The 18,381-nt window shown below is 46.5% G+C and overlaps 1 protein-coding gene across 3 annotated transcripts in view; it reads right to left on the reverse strand.

Annotated features, from left to right (window-relative positions):
* Positions 1-6,537: 6,537 nt before the first annotated feature.
* PITX1 (paired like homeodomain 1) overlaps positions 6,538-18,381 on the reverse strand; it is a 43,205-nt gene continuing 31,361 nt past the window's right edge. For all 3 annotated transcript variants that reach the window (XM_081850431.1, XM_081850429.1, XM_081850430.1), the window contains 2 exons: positions 17,385-17,590; positions 6,538-8,499 (listed from right to left, as the gene is read on the reverse strand). In XM_081850431.1, coding sequence (XP_081706557.1) covers positions 7,966-8,499; positions 17,385-17,590 — 740 coding nt within the window. In that variant the 3' untranslated portion in view covers positions 6,538-7,965. The remainder of the gene's footprint in view (positions 8,500-17,384; positions 17,591-18,381) is intronic.

An 18,381-nucleotide genomic window follows, 5' to 3' on the forward strand; every position in this document is an offset into this window, starting at 1 on the left:
TATAATACAGGTTATTGTGTTCCCAAATTGCAGCTAGTCCAGAATGTAGCCTCCAGTGTGTTATCTGGGACAGGCCAGAGGGAACATATGATGCTGATTTTAAGACAACTTTGTGGCTCCCAGTTGGTTTCTAGGCCCAATTCCAATTTCTGGTTTTCTTTAAAGCCCTAAATGGTTCCAGGCTAGGATACCTCAAGGCCTGCCTTCTCACATATAAGCCTATTCACCAATTAAAATCTTCTCCAGATGGTCTGCTCTGGGCTTCCTCACTACCTTGAGGTTACAGAGAGTGGTTATCTAGGAGCGGGCTTCAAAAATGGTCCCGAGTTTATTTATTTAATTAATTTAACTTGCTAAATTACGACAATTTCTGAATTGATTGAGAGTCAATTCTTCTTTGAGACCCTCTCTGCTAGCTTTCAGAGGGCAAGCAAGGATAGATCTTTTTGTGGGACTTTTAGGGCTATTTCCAGTGACCTTTTTTATCAGCCACTTGTCCCACTTTGCTTGTGCAAAGCTTACACAGACGTTATATGATGCCTGCTCTTTATTGAGCATTCTTCCTTATTTGTTTGTGGGAGGTTATACAACAATGACATGCATCCTGATGTTCTTATGCGGAATTTATACATCTTCCCATCAATCATTTATCCCTCTTTTAAGTACATTGCCATGTAACTTTCCTGACGACAAAAGTCTATTTCTTTTTTTAAAAAATGTGGATTTATTGTGCCAGACCACTTTAATCCGCTTTAATTTTGCACACCTCAATTTCCAGTATGCAGCTGAATTGCTCCCACAGAATACTGATAGCTAGAAGGTGACCTTGAAACTCTTTGGTTATTTTAAATGCTTGAGTGGAACTTTAAATGTTGTCTATACTGATTCTGCCCCCCCACACTGCTCAGATTAGCTATGATGTTTCTTTTGCTTGATTAGTCTGTCTCTGGTTTTGTTTTTAAAACTGCTCTATAGTTTTTACACATGTAGCTAGCCACTTCACAGATCTTTCCAGTCAAAATTTGGATTAATAGATAAACCAGTAACTTAAAGGGGATTGGGTGTATGTGATGCTACATGCATCTCCCTGCAATTTCAGATTTACAGTGCCATCCTAACCATGTCTATTCAGAATTCAATGGAGCTCTCCCTTGTGAGTGGGGTTAGGATTGCAGTCTAAGGCACGGGAGTCTGTGTAAATGCAGAATGTAGCATTAGGTGGAAACTTCAAAGATGTTTGACACATTATACAGCAACATACCTGAGTTTGCCACCAAGTCTTCATTCAGTTGGGAATTCTTGGGAATTCAAGCTCCCCAATGAGTGTTGCTGTAGGATAGACAAGTTTCCAAATACCAAATGCCTCAATGACTTTGAATGAGTCATCTCCCTATATAAACCAGCCTGGGTGTAAGGATGGGGAAATTTTGATTTATCTTAGTGCCTCATTTTACAGTTGAGTTCTCCAGTTTGTGATACTCACATGAAAATAAACACATTTTTGAAAAGTAATCTGCCCAATAGAATGCATATTTTAATGTTATTTTAACAAAGATGCATTTTCATGCACACTTTACCCTAGTATGTGCATTTTTGTACATATTATTTGGCTGGAGTGCTACATTGCAAAATTGCATGAATTTTGCGTGATGGCTAAGTTTCAGTTCGTGTGCACAAATGAGGCATGTTTACCTTTCAGTGTGAACCAAATTGAATTTTCCCCTATCCCCACATGAGTGTTAAGATCTGCCAGAGGGACTCTCTTTAATGCTTGTCAATCAGGAATAGGGCTGGGCAGTGTTGGGTTTTCAACATTGTGGTGTATCGTCAGCCACACACCGTGGTTTGGTGATATACCGCAGTGTTGAAAAAAGATGCATTGGCCCCAGCTGGCAGGTGAAACTGCCACAGCTCTCATCGTGGGAGCTGAGGTGCTTTCGCCCTAGTGCCTTGTGGGCTATGACCAATACAGCTGGCCCCAGCCTGCTGCTCAGCTGGGGGGCGGAAAGGCTTCTGCGCCCAGAGGAGCCAGCCTCGAGTCCCCTGCTGCTCATGCTGGAGCAGCAAGAACCTTGGGGCTCCTTGGCCAAGCTCCCTCTGCCTTTGCTGGCATGGGGAGCGGGCAACCTACCTTACGCACTTACCCACACTCCCTGAAAGCAGCAGTAGCCAAGAGCACGGAACCTGTCAGTGTGGTTGACTGCCTTTGCCTCCTCCATGTTCAGGTGTGCTGTCTCTTTCTTCTGGTGGGGGGGGGTCCTTCACCCCAGGAGAAACGATGCAGCCCACCCTCCTGTCCACAAGACACAGGGTGCAAAGCCACCCTATCTGTGCCAGAGAGGGGCTGATGGAGGCTGCTAGCAAGCGCTGGGGCTGCCATCATCAAAGAGCCTCTACACTGCCTGGCTGCCTTCCACTGGAGGGAGGGCTCAGTAGCAGGAGAAGGCAGCCAGGTGAGGCCAGGGAACTCTCAGCTGGGAAGCAGAAGCTTCCCAGTATATTGCTGGTGAAACCGCCACCACTTGAGTCCCTCTGCCTCCAGTGCCAGCTAGTTTGTTTCTTCCTCAGCATGCTGGGTGCTGGAGGCAGATGGACTCAAGTGTGGTGACTGTTTCACCAGCAATATACCACTGAGTGAAGCTGTCATTGCGGTCTGTCCCCACATTCCGGTCCTGGGTGATATAGCTATATGCCGCCCAGGCCTAATCAGGAGCTATATACTATGCAGGTCTCAGCCTCCATAGTGGCACATTGATTTTGTAATTCTCTCCCCTCTGAAATTTGGCTGGCCCCTTACTCTCTTTTCATTCAGATGCTAGCCAAAACCCTGGTTAAACTTGACTCAGAGTCTTTGAAGTTATTAATATTAAGCTGGTGTGTTGGTTTAATGTTCTTTTCCTCTTTTTAGGGTAATTGTTTTTTGTTCTGCTCTTACATTGCTATGGATTTATATTTTTAAGGCTGTATTTGCTGTTACTGACCCTGAGATATTTGCCTATAGCAAAGTCTATAAAACCTATGGGGAGGTCTATAAATGTTTACATAAATAAATAATAAATATCATATCCATCACATTCACACTTTACATATTTGGGTGTATCCTTGGAAAACGTTAGAAGTGCACCTAAAAACAGTACCATGTGGCCTTTGTGCTCTGAGGATATAATCATTTAAAAAGCAAATTAACGTAAAGATGAAACTTGGAAGGTATATGAACAGAGACATCTCAGTCCTGAGGAAGACTCAGCAGACTTTTAATTAATTAGACAGTTGTGCCCACATGTAGCAGAGGCAAGGTAAATTACTCAAAATAATGAAAAAAATTCAAATTTGCATAATGTCAGATCCTGCCTGCTTTTGGGCTTCCCATATGCATCAAAATACACACAGTTGTACACCGAGCTCCAGATGATTTAGGCTGCATTCCTGAGAGTAAAATCCTCTGATTTCAATGGGACTTACCATACTTTTGAGTAGGAATAAGAATGTTATGATACAGGGACAATAAAGAGGAAGACTAAATCCTAGACTCACTCAATGGCCAGTCTAGTGTAAGAGGAAAATAAATGGGCCAATAATAAAATTAGAATGCACATTAAAAGTACGTGACTTTTCCCCAAAGAATTGTGGGAACCATAGTTCCCCACAGAGCTACAGTTCCTAGCACCATTAACAAACTACACTTCCCAGGATTCCTTGAGAGTAGTTATGGGCTTTAAATGTCCTCTGAATGTCCTTTTAATGTGTAGTATGGATCTGCCTGACATCCCATCGAGTTCTATGGGTGTACTCTCACATAAATGGCTATAGGGCTGCATCTAAATTTATTGGCTTCAAGGCGGAAGTGGACATATGTATTAATATCTTGGTTTATGCGAGCATTTATTCAAAAGTAAGTCCCTGTTGACAGGGCTGACTTCCTAATCTGATGCCTTGCTAGTATCCTATTGGAGTCAGGAAGCTTTTCCTCTCCTCATTCTCAGGCTGCCTTTCTTTGACTTCACCATAACAACAATGCCAGATAAACGGAGCGAAAAGAGCTCTTGGAGAGATCATTTGAGCATCTTCGCACAGAAATAGTACATTGAGGCCACTTTCCTGGCTGTGGATCTGTCAACTTGGCTGAAGTCTTAGGATATTGGACACAGATTTATGCAGAAAATATGGCAGTTCTCCACATATCACATCCCATGTGATTTCTCTCTCCCTCCCCACCCCTTAACCAGCAATCAAGTTCAAAATATGAGACTGAAAATAGTTCCAATGGCTACCGCAAATCACGTAGTCACCAAAATAGCCAATTTTTTCATACAGTTGTTGGAGTGAACTAGGTGGGTTTTTTTTAAGAATGCCAAAAACACAGCACGTGGGAAAAGCTAGTTTTACCGTAAGATAGTATGCCATGAAACAAACACACCAGGCTTATGTATGTATAATTAAATAAACCCCTTTGTTCCAGAAAGGGGGTTTCCTGATGCTCATGTTTACCTAACCTCACAGTTACTGTATAGTCGCAAATTTGACCTTCTTTGACAATTTGATTCTCCTCTACTTTTCAATTCACAATCCAACACATTTACTAGGAAAGTCTAATTGTTTTCAAAAGGGCTTCCAAGTATTCTTAGGCTTGGGGTGTTAGTGGCTTTATGTAACCTCTTCCCTAGCAATGCCCTCAGCAACAGTCTCAGTAGTGTTATCCTTCTCTGCATGGCTTTGATATGTAATAATAAATGAAGCTATAGAGATATATTGGGAGCACTTCAAACCCTATTGAAGGAATCAGAATTATCGTTTCTGTTCCTGTGAATGTCTCACTTTACTCTCATCTTGGATAGATTTGGGATCTGTGCAGGAAAGCCAAAGACCTACAGCCACCTTTGTATTTCATGGCTATTTGCCCCCCCCCAATCCCTCCTCCTGGGGCGTGGGTGGCGCTGTGGGTTAAACCACAGAGCCTAGGACTTGTCGATCAGAAGGTTGGTGGTTCGAATTCCCACGACGGGGTGAGCTCCCGTTGCTCGGTCCCTGCTCCTACCAACCTAGCAGTTCGAAAGCACATCAAAGTGCAAATAGATAAATAGGTACCGCTCTGGCGGGAAAGTAAACATGTGCTGCTCTGGTTCGCCAGAAGCGGCTTAGTCATGCTGGCCACATGACCCTGAAGCTGTACGCCGGCTCCCTTGGCCAATAAAGTGAGATGAGCGCCGCAACCCCAGAGTCGGTCACGACTAGATCTAATGGTCAGGGGTCCCTTTACCTTATCCCTCCTCCAGTACCATCACCCCTCTTTGAATTCATGCTGTGTACATCTCAAGCAACTGAAACTAACACTTAAAGGGGGATTCTAGTCCATAAAAGGTTCTCTCTGTCAGGAAAGTGTGTTTAGGATTGCAGCCTAAGAGCAAGGCCCATTGAGCTCAAGTTCTACTCAGAACTCAGAACTTATTTCTGACAAGATTCTTTTGTAATCATGGCTAAATATTTGCCTGAGTATTGCAAGCTTGCTTTCAGCTGTTTATATTTGGGGGTGTCAGGGACTCCAGTTCTGTTCTTGGCCTAAAGTGGAGTATTAAAAACCTACTGTTGTACCATGCTTTTTCTCCAGTATCGTTTTTTCCCATCAAGCTGTTGGAAGTCTATGGGGTATACACCAGGAGTATTGTTAGTTAGGTTGGAAAAGGGAGTGTGTCCTCTACTCCCCCTCAGAAAAGGTTCAAGAGAGGGATGGTGCTGGTCCACAATCTTCTCACTTTTTTTCTGGAAAACTGGCCTCAGATTGTTTCAAATATTTATTTGGCCAAAAAGGTTGACACCAAAAAATGGGATGGCTTTATCAAAACTATGTTCCGCTCTTAATTAACCTGCTGACTGTCTGTACCCAAAACTGCAGGCTTCAGCCAGGAGCTCTGATGCTGGAAACATCTCTTTGGAAACTGTAGAGCTTACTTTCTATTAACAAGGAGTAAAAAAAACAAAACCCAACCCTTTCCATTTTCCAGAAATGGAAGGAGCAAAAAGCCCCTCTGTTCCTTTTCTTTCTCTTTCTACTTTCTCCCATGTACTTTCTCTGTATATGGGAAAGACCCTGATTTTAAGGGCAAGCCCCATCACTTCAACCAGGAAATCATCTCTTACTGATTTCATTGTAGTCACTTCAAAGTTAAGTGTACTGTATTTAATATTGTAGCACGGAGATCACAATCTTGGAAACAATATCACTGGAATCTTTGCACTTAATATAGGGGACTAATTCAATGGCTTTGAGGCAAATCCCACGGTAAAGTCCACAGGACTCAATTGCAATGTTCAGTATCAAAGTTATAGTGATACTTGATCATTTTATGCACAGGCCACTCTTTCACTTGGTCTCATAGCATGTTTACATTTTGGGGCTCATTATATAAGAAGACAAAGGAGGAAAAGCCCACCACTACCAGACTGAAGTATTAAATGTAATATTCAAAATATCCTCTGGGATATTTTCTTTAGATTAGTGGATCTAGACATTAATATAGCTAGAAAGGAAGACCGAAAGCATTTGAAGAGGTTTTTTTTATTATTATTATTCCCATGCTCTTAATTTTGAAAAAAAAAATCACAAAAACATAACTTATAAAACAATATATATACTGCATCCTCCACAACAGCATTATTGAAACATCCAGCGTAACGGTTACCACAGGTGGGAATACACTGGGAAAGAAGTACCTTGTGCATTTTATATTACGTTTCTTTGTCATCTACAGGTAATAAGTACTGACAGAAAGAAGCAACAAATATGTCTGCAGGAAAACTTCATATGCGTTTTTAATGCGTATTAATAGTTAAAGATCATATTTATCATTTTCATAGTCATTTTAAGTATTATCTACATTTACATCATAACACCTTTTTAAGATTTCTTGTTTGGGCTCCTTGCTTTTTGTTCAGAGCTGGAAAAGCAAAGTCACTTTTTCCAAACATTTCCCCCAACCACGAGATTACTATACTCCTTTCCTTTTAAGATGCAGTATCGACGTTTCAGGATAGTCCTTTTCCGTATTTTAAACATTTCTGTCCCTAGATTCTCTAGGAGAATTCTTTCTTAATTAAAAAAAGAGCCATTTAAATAAGGATGAACGATAATTTGATTATCAGGGGTAAGACTTTGCAAAGGGGAAGGGCTGGGGTTTTGCAAAGTTCCTTTTTAAAGGGAGGCGATTTAAAGAGGGATGTTGGGGGGGGGGGGAGATACTGCCGTCTTGGGAGGGAATAAACGAGAGAGAGGTAGGAACCTTTCCAGCCGCTTAGTGCTCGGCATGGCCGGCTCTCCACCGCTTTCAGCTAAAGAAACAAATCCCCATCGAGAGTCACTCATGCACGTGGAAAGCAACGCCGCCCACCCGACGGCCAAGCGCAGGGAAAGGCGAAAAGACAAACAGACCCTCCCTGAAGTGGTTGACCCTTGTCAGGATGACATTTGCTCCGCTGGAGAGTTCCCATCTTTCCATTGACCCGGAGCCCCGCCCCCTCTCGCCAGAGTCCCCGCCCCTTCTCCTGAAGCGGCCGGAAAAGCAAGCAAAACCCCACCCCGGAAACCACGCCTCTTCCCCCCTCCCCCCCTCTACCACAAAAAGCCCCGCCCACGACCCGCGCATTTCTTCGCTGGCGCGGTTTCTTTCCCCCCGCCCCGCCCCCTCTCCTCCCCGCCGTATTTCCTCGAATAAAGTGGACGCTTAGAAGAGGAAGTCCTGTGCAAGTTCAAGTAAACACGCATACAAAACCCGCATCATCCAGAGGAGAACGAAATACATTGCAACTCATCCCCGTGTTTCAGGGCCGGGCTGGGGCGTCGTCTGAACCCCCGCCTCTCTCTCCTTCTCTCTCTCCTTTCCCGTCGTCGCCGCCCCGCCGCGCCCTTCCTCCTGCGGGGCTCCCTTGGCGCAGCCGCCGCCGCCGCGGTCCCTGTGCGGAGGCGCCGGCCCGTCAGCTGTTGTACTGGCAGGCGTTGAGGGTGGAGCCGGGGCTCTGCAGGCCGCTGTAGCCGAAGTTCGAGTGCTGCTTGGACTTGAGCCTCAGGCTGGCCAAGCTGGAGTTGCAAGTGTCCCGGTAGACGCTGTAGGGCGAGCCCGGCGGGCCGTAGGGGCAGGCGGGCGACGACATGGCCGTGTTGAGCGACGAGCCGCTCAGGTTGTTGAGGCCGGCGTTGGGCACGCCCGGCACGGCCGAGTGGCCCATGGAGGACGGCATGCTCATGGAGGGCAGCGTGCTGGGCGCCGAGAACATGGACTGCGCCGACGAGAGCGGGCTCATGGAGTTGAAGAAGGTGAAGCTCTTGGAGGAGAGCGGCGCCGGCGCCAGGCTCTTGGCGTGCCAGTAGTTGGACGGGTAGCCCGCGTACACCTCCTCGTAGGGCTGCATCAGGCCGCTGAACTGCGGCACGTAGCCGCTCTTGCACAGGTCCATCTGCTGGTTGCGCTCCCGCTTCCGCCACTTGGCGCGACGGTTCTTGAACCACACCTGCAAGGGGCGGACAGAGCAGGGCTTAGCAGGGGGCGGCCCAACTCCAGCGACGGCCCAAGCCAGGCACGCCTTTCCCCCACGCACCCACCCACCCACCCTCGCCAAGGCAGGAGAATCGTCATCTCAGGATCGTGGGGTAGGGCAAAATATTCCAGCGTGCCAGGAGTTGGACTCGGGGATGCCAACTTGAATATTGGCCGGGGGGGGGGGGGGGGAGGAAGGCAAGTCACACCCCGCATAATTGATCATTGAGCCTGGATAGCTCAGTTGGTCAGAGCGTGGGGCTGATAATGCCAAGGTTGCAACAGTTGCATAGTCCTGCATTGGTCCTTGAGTTTACTATCTGCAAACAGGCGTTTAATGCTCACAACCAGCTCTATGATTCTATGATCACATGAAGTGGCGCGCACACGCCATTTGAATTGCAAGACCCATCAACGGGGGGGGGGGGGCTCCCTCAAATATTTTATGGGGGGGCAAAAGGCTAGAAGTTGGCTCCTATGGTTGGACTAGATGACCCTGGGACATAACTGTCAACGTTTCCCTTTTTTAAAGGGAAATTCCCTTATTCCGAATAGGATTCCTCGCAAGAAAAGGGAAAAGTTGACAGCTATGCCCTGGGATCCCTTCCAGCTCTTACGATTCTGATTTCAATGGCCTTATTTCCCCTGCGCCCCCCCCCCTTTATTACATGTCACCATTAAGCGGTACAGAAAATAATTAATAATAATAATAATAATAATAGCATAGAGGGCTTCAGAGTTGGCTGCCAGCCCTGCTGCCCTAAAGTACGTCTCCCTGTGGCCCCCGCCGCTACGCGGTCGGAGCCTTTTTAATGGGAAGCGCTCAACAGATGAAACTGAAGGACCCAAGAAGGGTAGCATCAGATTCCAGGGATGGCCAGCTGATGGGTGCGCTTCAAGATGCCGTGGGCGTCCACTTCCCATCATCCCTGGCCTTTGCTGATGCTGGCTGGGGCTGACGGGGGGTAGACAATATCTGGAGGATACGACCCTGGCAACGCCGGAGCTAGTTGCGTACTGGCCAGCCCGATGCTTTCGGAAAGCGTCTCCGCTCAACTGAAGCTCGACTAAAGATGCCGTTTAGTTAACAGCTAATATACTATCTCTCCGTTGTGGCATCTTCATGCCAGATTATGGAATCACTTGGTGGAATTTCTGGAGGCCTTGCTAAAATGTAGCAGGATGGATATTTTCTGAAAACTACCGTAGAAGTATTCTGCCAAATGCTTTGCAAGGGTGCAACATGGTTAAAAGTAATAGTTGCTTCTGAGCTATTTAGAAAGGAAAAAAGGGACAACCAAAGTAAAGGGAGAAACACTTCGAGCATGTTCAAAATAGCTTTTCTTTCTCTAAAAGAAGAGCCATCAATGTTCAATAGATTTCTGCTATTTCTTTCTCCTTTAATCCTCCAAATATGAAAGAAATCTATGAGTTATTCTACTAGCTTATTGCACCCAAATGCATTGCTCACCTGATCTAGCAATATAACCCTGGCACTAAAAATAGGTTTGGGGCCACCTCTTAAGTTTATTGAAGTGGATATGGAAACATGACGTTTATTTATTTTTAACGGTATTTCATGTGTATGTTGCCTTGATGTTTTATGATACAATAGTGTCGAAACACTGTTTATAAATTAAAAAAATGGATGGCAGAGGGTGACCGGAATGTTAAAAACATGCAGGATCAGCACATTAAACTGTTTTGTTTTTTAAAAAATTATCCACTGTATATAGACACCTATGGGCACTGTATGTAGACACCTCCATTTTATATAGACACCTACCAGTTTCTCAGCCCAACTTATGCATTTGATAAAAGTAAGCTATTGCCTTTAAAAGATTGCACAACAATGTCAGCCTTTAAAACAGGTGTGGGGACCTGTGGCCCTCCAGATATTGCTGAATTACAGTTCCCATCATCCCTGACCATTGGCTATGCTGGCTGGGGCTGGTGGCACCCAACAACATCTGAGGGCCTTAGGAGTTCCCTGTCCCGGCTTTAAAAGGGGCCATGGTACTTTTGACCATTTTTTTGCTGCAAGCTAGCATGATTGCTGGTCTGGATTTTTTTAAAAGCTGAACTGTCACTTGCAATATTTCTCATATTCATGCTGCTCCACTCCACTGGGAAAGCTGTTTGTGGATAATCTATTATGCCAGAGAGGCCATTCAGCCTCCCTCCGCCTCCACCCCCAGCCCTCCCAAAGGAACAGCTGGAGTTGAAGTCAATTGAGTAGAACCAAGAAGCCAGTAGAGTACAATTTGTTTCTGGGTCTCAGCTAGGGTCCAGTTCCTGTCTCTGGGGAGCAATTATCCTTAAAACTATGGCTGTGAGCCAGTTAAATAACGTTGGCTTTAAGAGGGCTTTTAATTGATTAATCAGCAAATGAATTAAATATAAATAAATATGCCAATTTCCGAAACCTCAGTCTAGGTGCCTTTCTGGGGATACTGAAGAAAATACATTGTCCATCTATTTGTGCCCAGTCTGAACTTATGCCAGATTATAGATTTCCCTTATCAATTTTTCCTGCTCTCCTTTAAAAAGCCCTGGAGAAAGTTGTCTTAGGAAGAACACACTTCCTCAGAAAGGAATTCTGTATCTGCCACCCCTCTCCCAAGCATGATGTCTTTGAGGTTCCATGCAATAAGACATGTAAGCTGTTTTTGTCCTTGCATAAATCCCTTCCTGCAGACTGCTGCTTTGGACGGGCATCCGATCTCTCTCCTCTCGATGATCTCCAAAATTTCAAACCCTCGCTTCCTTTCTCTGCAGAGAATTAACTACCCTTGACCATACTCTTGTTGTGATCAGGCCCTGGCTATGGCGGCTGGTCTGCTTTGTCCAATGCTAACGCTTTTAACAAAAAGCACACCAAAAACACCCTCCTTACAGATCATAAAAAGTGGGACTGGGCAAGTAGGTTTAAGGTAAACACAGAGCCAACCACCCCCTACATCCTTTGCCTTTCAATGGATGCAGCATCTGCCTTTGCGTTTAATATTCAGAATTTACAGCTTTGCTGCTGGAGAGCAAAAGGAGACTGGTTGCTCCTGGGGTTTAATGTAAAAACCGGTGAAAGAGGAGGGGGGAGGGATCTGATGCAGATTTGTGGAAAGTGCATCTTTGGGAAATGCTTTGAGTTCCCTTTCATAAAAATCCAGGGCTCAGAGAACAGGAAAAGACACCCAACTCATAACCTGAAGCAGGACACAGCCGGATCTGGTTTAGCGTCCTGTTAAGAGACGGCAGATCTAATGGGGAGGTATGTCTTCCACGTGGTTTCTGCTACAGGTTAAAATATCTTCCCCTCCCTTGGTGGAAAATATCGGCCTCCGGAACTGCCTGTGTTACTGGTGGGTTGTGTGGTCTTTGTACAGGTCCCGGCTAAGGAGAGTCAGGGAAAGCAAGCAGATGTGAGACGACATCACATCCACCTGGCCTCTTAGAAAGTGAGCTCTTCCTTCTAACAGAAGCCAGTTTTCCTTAAGTAAGGTCCTTCCAAAGAGTGGAATGGTTGCTGTGTCATTCAAGGGGGCCTTTCAGACTCAGCCACCTACTTCAAAATTATGCATGTAGCTGATGCTCACCAGTGTCTGAGTTTAGGGGCAACAAACTGGAATGCTACATTGAGAACAGGAAGGCAAATTGTGAGGGGAAAAGGACCAGGGAGGAGGAAGGATCCGGTGTAAATATAAAAGAGGAAAGGAAGAAAGGCGACACACTCAAAACCTGTAATTCATTTTTCAGAAGGTGCTTCCAGACAGGAATTTCCTGAAAATGAGGCTAATAGTTTTAATGATGGCTTCTAGACGTTTTAAAGGAAGGTCCTCTTAGCAAATTAAGGGTGGATTGGCAAAACTGAGTTATAAGGCTGCTTCTAAATATATATGTATTATCTACAGAAGGCTGAAGGAGGAGAAGAATTGCAACGAATGGGAATGAATTCCCCGAAATTTTTCCTCACCAAATGTTCAGCTTGCCGACACGTCTATTATTATTTATTGATTGATTTATCTACCTCTTACTTGCCAAAGTGGCTTCTGAGCTGTTTACAAGTATAAGCGCAATCACAAAATTTACTTGGGAGGAAACCTGATTTTTCTGGCTGCCCCTGAAAGGTTAAAAGCGGCATCTGCAAGCGACGTTTTTATTGGTTTGTTTTGTCCAGGTCTCAGTGATTTACTAAGGCCAAAGTGGGATTTCCGAAAACGGCCTTTCTTTTAGATTTGGGCAGAAATAAGGACGGGGCGATTCCAGCCGAATGAAGTCCTACAAACGGGGCTAGTTCCTAGAGTTTGAGGCTAGAGTCTTACATCTCGCTTAGGGGGAAATAGAACCCGTGGGGAGTGACACCCCTTGGCAAGAATATAGGAAGGTGTCCCTCGCCTTCTAGTGATCCTCGGGTGACCCACTTCGGCTGGATCGCGCCAAAACTAGACTAAACGCATCCCTGCAAAAATGCAGCATATTCCCGGATCCTGCCCATGCTTTATTTCAGACACACGTCCCATTGACCTCAGGGATACTTCCTCTCAAGTCACTGAGCCTCGGGGTTGCTGCTTAAATTTCCTTCAATGCAAAAACGTCCCAGAGCCCTTTTTTTTTGCTTTTCACAAGGAGGGCTGCCATTTCGTGCGCAGTTCCCAGGGATTAAGCCGGGATTCACTTTTGAGGAGATAGAGCTTGCCTAATTGCATTTTCTGAAATAAATATCAAACCTCTGCGGATTTCCCAGTTCTAATAGCCCGATCCCTAAGCCGGTTAAGTGCCCGTTTATTTATTTATTTATTTGAAAATAAATTAGCGGGGCTTCCTTCCTTTGCAAGTGCCACTTGGGGTCAGAATATCAGCCTAACAGGGCGATTTAAGCAGACTGAGGAGGAGGAGGCTGAGATCCCATGCAGGCGTGACTTGAGAGTCACTCCGGACTTGGTGTGATTTACCCCCGAGTAAAAGTGCATCGGATCCGGCTTCACCGCGGTTTCAAAAACCCCACTACTCCAAGCTAACCTCCATCGAAGAAAGCAGTTCCCTTAACGTTTTCCCGATCTGAGTTTACGCATATACTCCCCGATCGCTTCTCCTGCCCCACTGCGGTGTACAAGCCCCTTTGGGGTGGTCGCCAGCTGGAGCCCATGATGACGCGGTTTTAAGAGGATGCAACGCATAACCATTGAACTGAATGAGCGTCTCGACATTCGCTTCCGCCCACTGTAGTTATGTCGCAAACTGTCCTCAGCGGGGATTAAACGCACCCGCAGCTCTGGCGCTAGGAGGATTCAGTCTCCCTATAGTGTAAGGAAGTATCCTGGGCTCATAAATTGGGGGTGGGGGTGGAAGAAGAGAAACAGAGAAAGAAAAGAGGGCGGAGAGAGAACCTCCAAAAAAGTCCAATAAACTAAAAATCCAAAGTTAAAAACAAGCAAAGAGAAAGTCTAATAAAATACTAATCCTCTCCCTACGGCAAGATATTTTTTCCTACCGGTTGGGGCAGGAAAAACTTTTCAAACAAACAAACAAACAAACAAACAAACAAACAAACAAACAAACAAACAAACAAACAGAAACAGCCTCTTCAGCTGTAGGCAAGAGAGGCGTAAGAGAACATTTCTGTACTGATTTAGGACTATAACGATTTGTTGACTTGGGAGCCCAATGCAACTAGCCCTGGTAGCCGAGTTTACTTGGCGGATCCTGTCCTTGCTGCGCTAGAGATTCTGACCTACGCACAGACTTGGAAGTCGCGGATCCTTTGATTTCAACGAAATCTCTTGAAGCGAAAGTGTGCTTTGGGGTGTGTTAGAGCTACAAGTTAGGAAAGATATTAATAATCAATATATCCTCTCCTGCCACCCTCAACATTCCCACACCCACAAGGCCCAGTCCATATAAAGTCAACACCAATGGGATTGTTACTCCGATCCCGAACACTGAAATTGTAGTTTCTTTAATTCCAGGGGAATTTAGCGTTTTAGGGCCACGCGCTTGAAATGAACTCTCACCGAAAGCGGGTTGCGCGCAGTCAGGGAGACAGAGCCATCCGCTTAAAAAAAAACAAACCAGTTTTGTGAATCAGGCTGTTGGCGTTCAAACAATATGTACACGAATATAAGGAAGGGGTGGCCAAAACAAAGCGAAACAAAACAAACCGCACAGGAAATGGGGCCTTTTATATATGGTTCCCTGCTGGTTTTAGGGATTTTGCACAGCTCTCTCTAACACACACAGAGCACCCTCAGTGCAACATATCAAATGGCATTTCATTTCACCGGGATTTACTTTCACCAGTGGGCACCATCCAGCAACAAACCCTAGCTATGTTTAACTGAGAAGTCCGACTGAGCGCTATGTAATTCACCCTCGCGGATTATGTTTCCTGGGGAGAGTTAAGCAGGTACTTGGCTAGGCCGCTGAATTCAATGTGACCTTCCAGGCCAAAGCAGGGCATCGTTGCTTGGAATTAAGTCTCAGTGAGCTCAGGTGAACCTGAACCCACAGCAACGCACCTTTCTGAAGTGCTTATTTTGGGCTGGATCATGTCCAGTGTTCTCCTCCAGGGCACTCCAGGACAAGCCTCTTAATTTATTTAAAATCTCTGCGTTCTGCAGTAATTTAAGTACAAATGCCACGTTCTGTCCAGCCAGCGCCATTCACAATGCCCAGCACGTGCAAACGAGCGCTGCCCTTGCCTTCTCCTACATTAGCTAAAGGAGCAGTGTGGTCGCTCCCCTACGTAGAATGCGTAGACGCCAGAATGTGGGCCGGCGCTATACAGAGGGCTAAAGAAACGAGGCATTTCAGAGGGTGTCTCCTATTCTTTCCCGCCTCCGGTTTGTTTAAATATGCTTAAACTTAGAGCTGAAGTGCAGGGTTCTGTCCTGGACGTGTCTCCCGGTCTCACTGACCAAGTTAGCTGCAGTCTACCATCTAAGGAAATGCGCCAAGGAAACGCCGCGCAAGCGAAGCACCACCCAATGAAAGCGGCCGGGGCCAAGACTCCCCTGGGAAGAAAAAGAAACCCACAACTTCCTCACTTCTAGATCAGACGGCACAATTGTTTTTGTTTTGTTTTGAAAGATCCTTTCCTGGCCCCATGAAAAAGAGCGCATTCATAAAGACTTTCTACCCGGATGCCTGGGCTCCCTCTCTCTCCCCCCCAGCAATCGCCCGAAGAGAAAATAGATTTCCTGCTTGGTATTAAATGGCTGCATTTAATTAATGCAGGAGAGAACAGTAAATTCTGAAAGATGGCTCTCCTGGCCAAGACCCGCTTTTCCCATGCTACGGAAAAGGACAATGATCTGGGGCGGTCTCAAGGATTTCAAGATTATTATTTGTTTACGGCCCAATCCTGGGCATGCTTGCTCGGTTCAGCTTGCTCCTCAACGTTCGTAGGATTGCGCCTTCAGCAGTGCAATGGAGCAGGGATTTTGTTTTAAATAAAGCCTCGCCCGCGTTTCTGGAGGCCTGTCTCTCTAGTGGCTTTAAAGGGCCAACGACGTGCCAGGAAGGGCGCCTTTCCACTGCCGCCTTCTCCACCCCTGGGCCCGGGAGGCCCCAGACGCCTCGGAAGGCCTCGGGGCTGCTTGGATCCTGCACTCTGCGGATCCTGATTTTCTGCGGGAAATCACCTCTGATGCGCCTCCAGGGAACTGACTCCAGCCCTGTGGTCGCGGCCTGAACTCGCCCCGGGATTTCCCCTCCGCCGGGAGCCCGACGCGCAAAGTTTGTTGCGCGTGGATTCATTGGTCCTCAGGCGCCCAAGTGAGGCCCGATCCGCCAAGTACGGGTTTTGCTCCCCAAATCGCAGCCTCCCCGACCCCCACAACCATTGGCGTATAGGGTGCCTCCTCGAATTTCCTAAAGCAGGCTTGGAGCTGGAGCTTAGCCGAGTCCACTCAGAAGTAAATCCCGTTTGGTTTCTTACTCCCGAGTAAAGCTGAGGCCGCTTGCGTGCGAGCCCGTTGCTTGGGAGTAAGCAGCGAGGCGCGCGTCTAAGGAATGAGTTGCGCGGCTCCTACACGACATTCGACGGGGACTTTCTCCTCCATGCAACCCAATTCTGTGCACGTTTATTCTGAAGCTAGTCTCGCTGTCCTCGGTGGGACTTCCTTCCGAGCAAGTGGGAATATAGGGCTGCAAAAATTACCTTGGTTAAGGAGATGGCAAGCACAGAGCAGGTCAGGCCCAGCTCAGCCTTGTTTACCTGCATGAAATTATGCATTTTGCTGCGTAAAGCTGATTCCCCCATTCCTGAAATACTTTCTCTTTTTTCGCTAGGAAGGAGCTAATTCTAATTACAAACTATAGGACTTCCCTTCTCTTTCTGTAGATCTTCCTAGCATAAAGTGAAATCGACCAGAGATGGCTTAGGATCTGTAAAAATAAAGCACCCTTGGACAGCCCCACCAGCGCCAGATCCCCCGGTTCTCTTCCTCATCTTCCAACAACGGGCGCTTCCTCTTAACCGCCTCCTGCCCGAGTGGCTCCCTCTCCTCGGATTTCACCTGGGACTCCTCTATTTGGTAGACCAGTGTCTAAATAAGGGTCGAGGCTGCGCTCCTCTCCGCACAGGCGCACCTACCCGGGAGGAGAAGGCCGCGCTACCTCTGGAACAAAATTACTTGGCAGTCCGTCCCCTGGGACGCGCACATGGGGGGGCTTACTTCCGAGAAAAGCTGTTTCTCAACCTGGGCTCCATCCGCGCCCGGCCAAGAGGCGGGAGGGCCCAGGGGAGTTGGCGATGGGCTCTTACGGGCTGCCTCGGAGTTGTCTTCAGGCAGGCCTGGGAAGTGGCTGGGTTGGTTAACCCTGGGAGGCGGGCGCCCGAGGAGAGCGCGGAGCGTGGCTCACCCGGACTCGGGGCTCCGTGAGGTTGGTCCACACCGCGATCTCCTCCCTCATGCTCATGTCCGGGTATCGGTTCCTCTGGAAAGTGGCTTCCAGCTCCTGCAGCTGCTGGCTGGTGAAGTGCGTCCTTTGCCGCCTCTGCTTCTTCTTCTTCGCCGGGTCATCCACGTTCCCGTCGTCGCTTTTCTGCACGCCGCTTCGCTCCTTTTCTGCAAAGGCAAAGGGCCGGGCATAACGAGGCGAAATAAAGAATTACAATTAGAAAGGTTGGGGGGGGGGGATAAAAATGTCCAAACTGCTTCTCCTAACTCCCTAGCCTAAGTCAGCGCCACCAAACTCTCCTTCGGAAGGGAATCTGAATGAGGTCTGGATTTGTGGCCCAAATCTTCCTCAAATGCATCTTTGCACAGCACAGCAACGAGAGCTCCTGGACTGGAACCATCGCGTCTGTTTTAGAAAGCCTCATCAAACACAACCCAGAACGAAGGATTTTCCATTACAAAAGCAAAGGCCAATCAAGCCCGGATCCTGACCTAGTCTTCCTTTTACGCAAATGACAACAGATTTTTTTTGTTTTTGTTTTCATAATGGACTTTAAGAGATTCAAGGTGGGAAAAACATTTCTTAAAAAGGCGTGGGACACCTTTACAAGCCATTTCTTTAGACACTTTTTAAAAGTCTCTAAAAACAATGAAGAATTCACATCGATTTTGTTGTTGTTGTTTTTGGATATTTTCCTAGCAGGCACCAGGACACAAAATATACGCCCCACAAGGAGAAAGTTTGAATTTACTTAACCCGAAAACGAAGCCTTTCACACAACTGGATTAAATTTCTACTTTGGGCATTTGTATTTTGACAGTCAAATGATTTTTCAGTTAGGTAAAATTTAGAACCTCATTTTTCTATGGTTCCTTAAATAAAGTAAAACAACAACAGCACAAACAAAATACATTTGATCCCACCTACAAGTTTCAAAAATGGAAATTATATGAATTAT

The sequence above is a fragment of the Podarcis erhardii genome, assembly GCF_964252035.2.
Source record: "Podarcis erhardii genome assembly, chromosome: 2".
NCBI classification, from domain to species: Eukaryota; Metazoa; Chordata; class Lepidosauria; order Squamata; family Lacertidae; genus Podarcis; species Podarcis erhardii.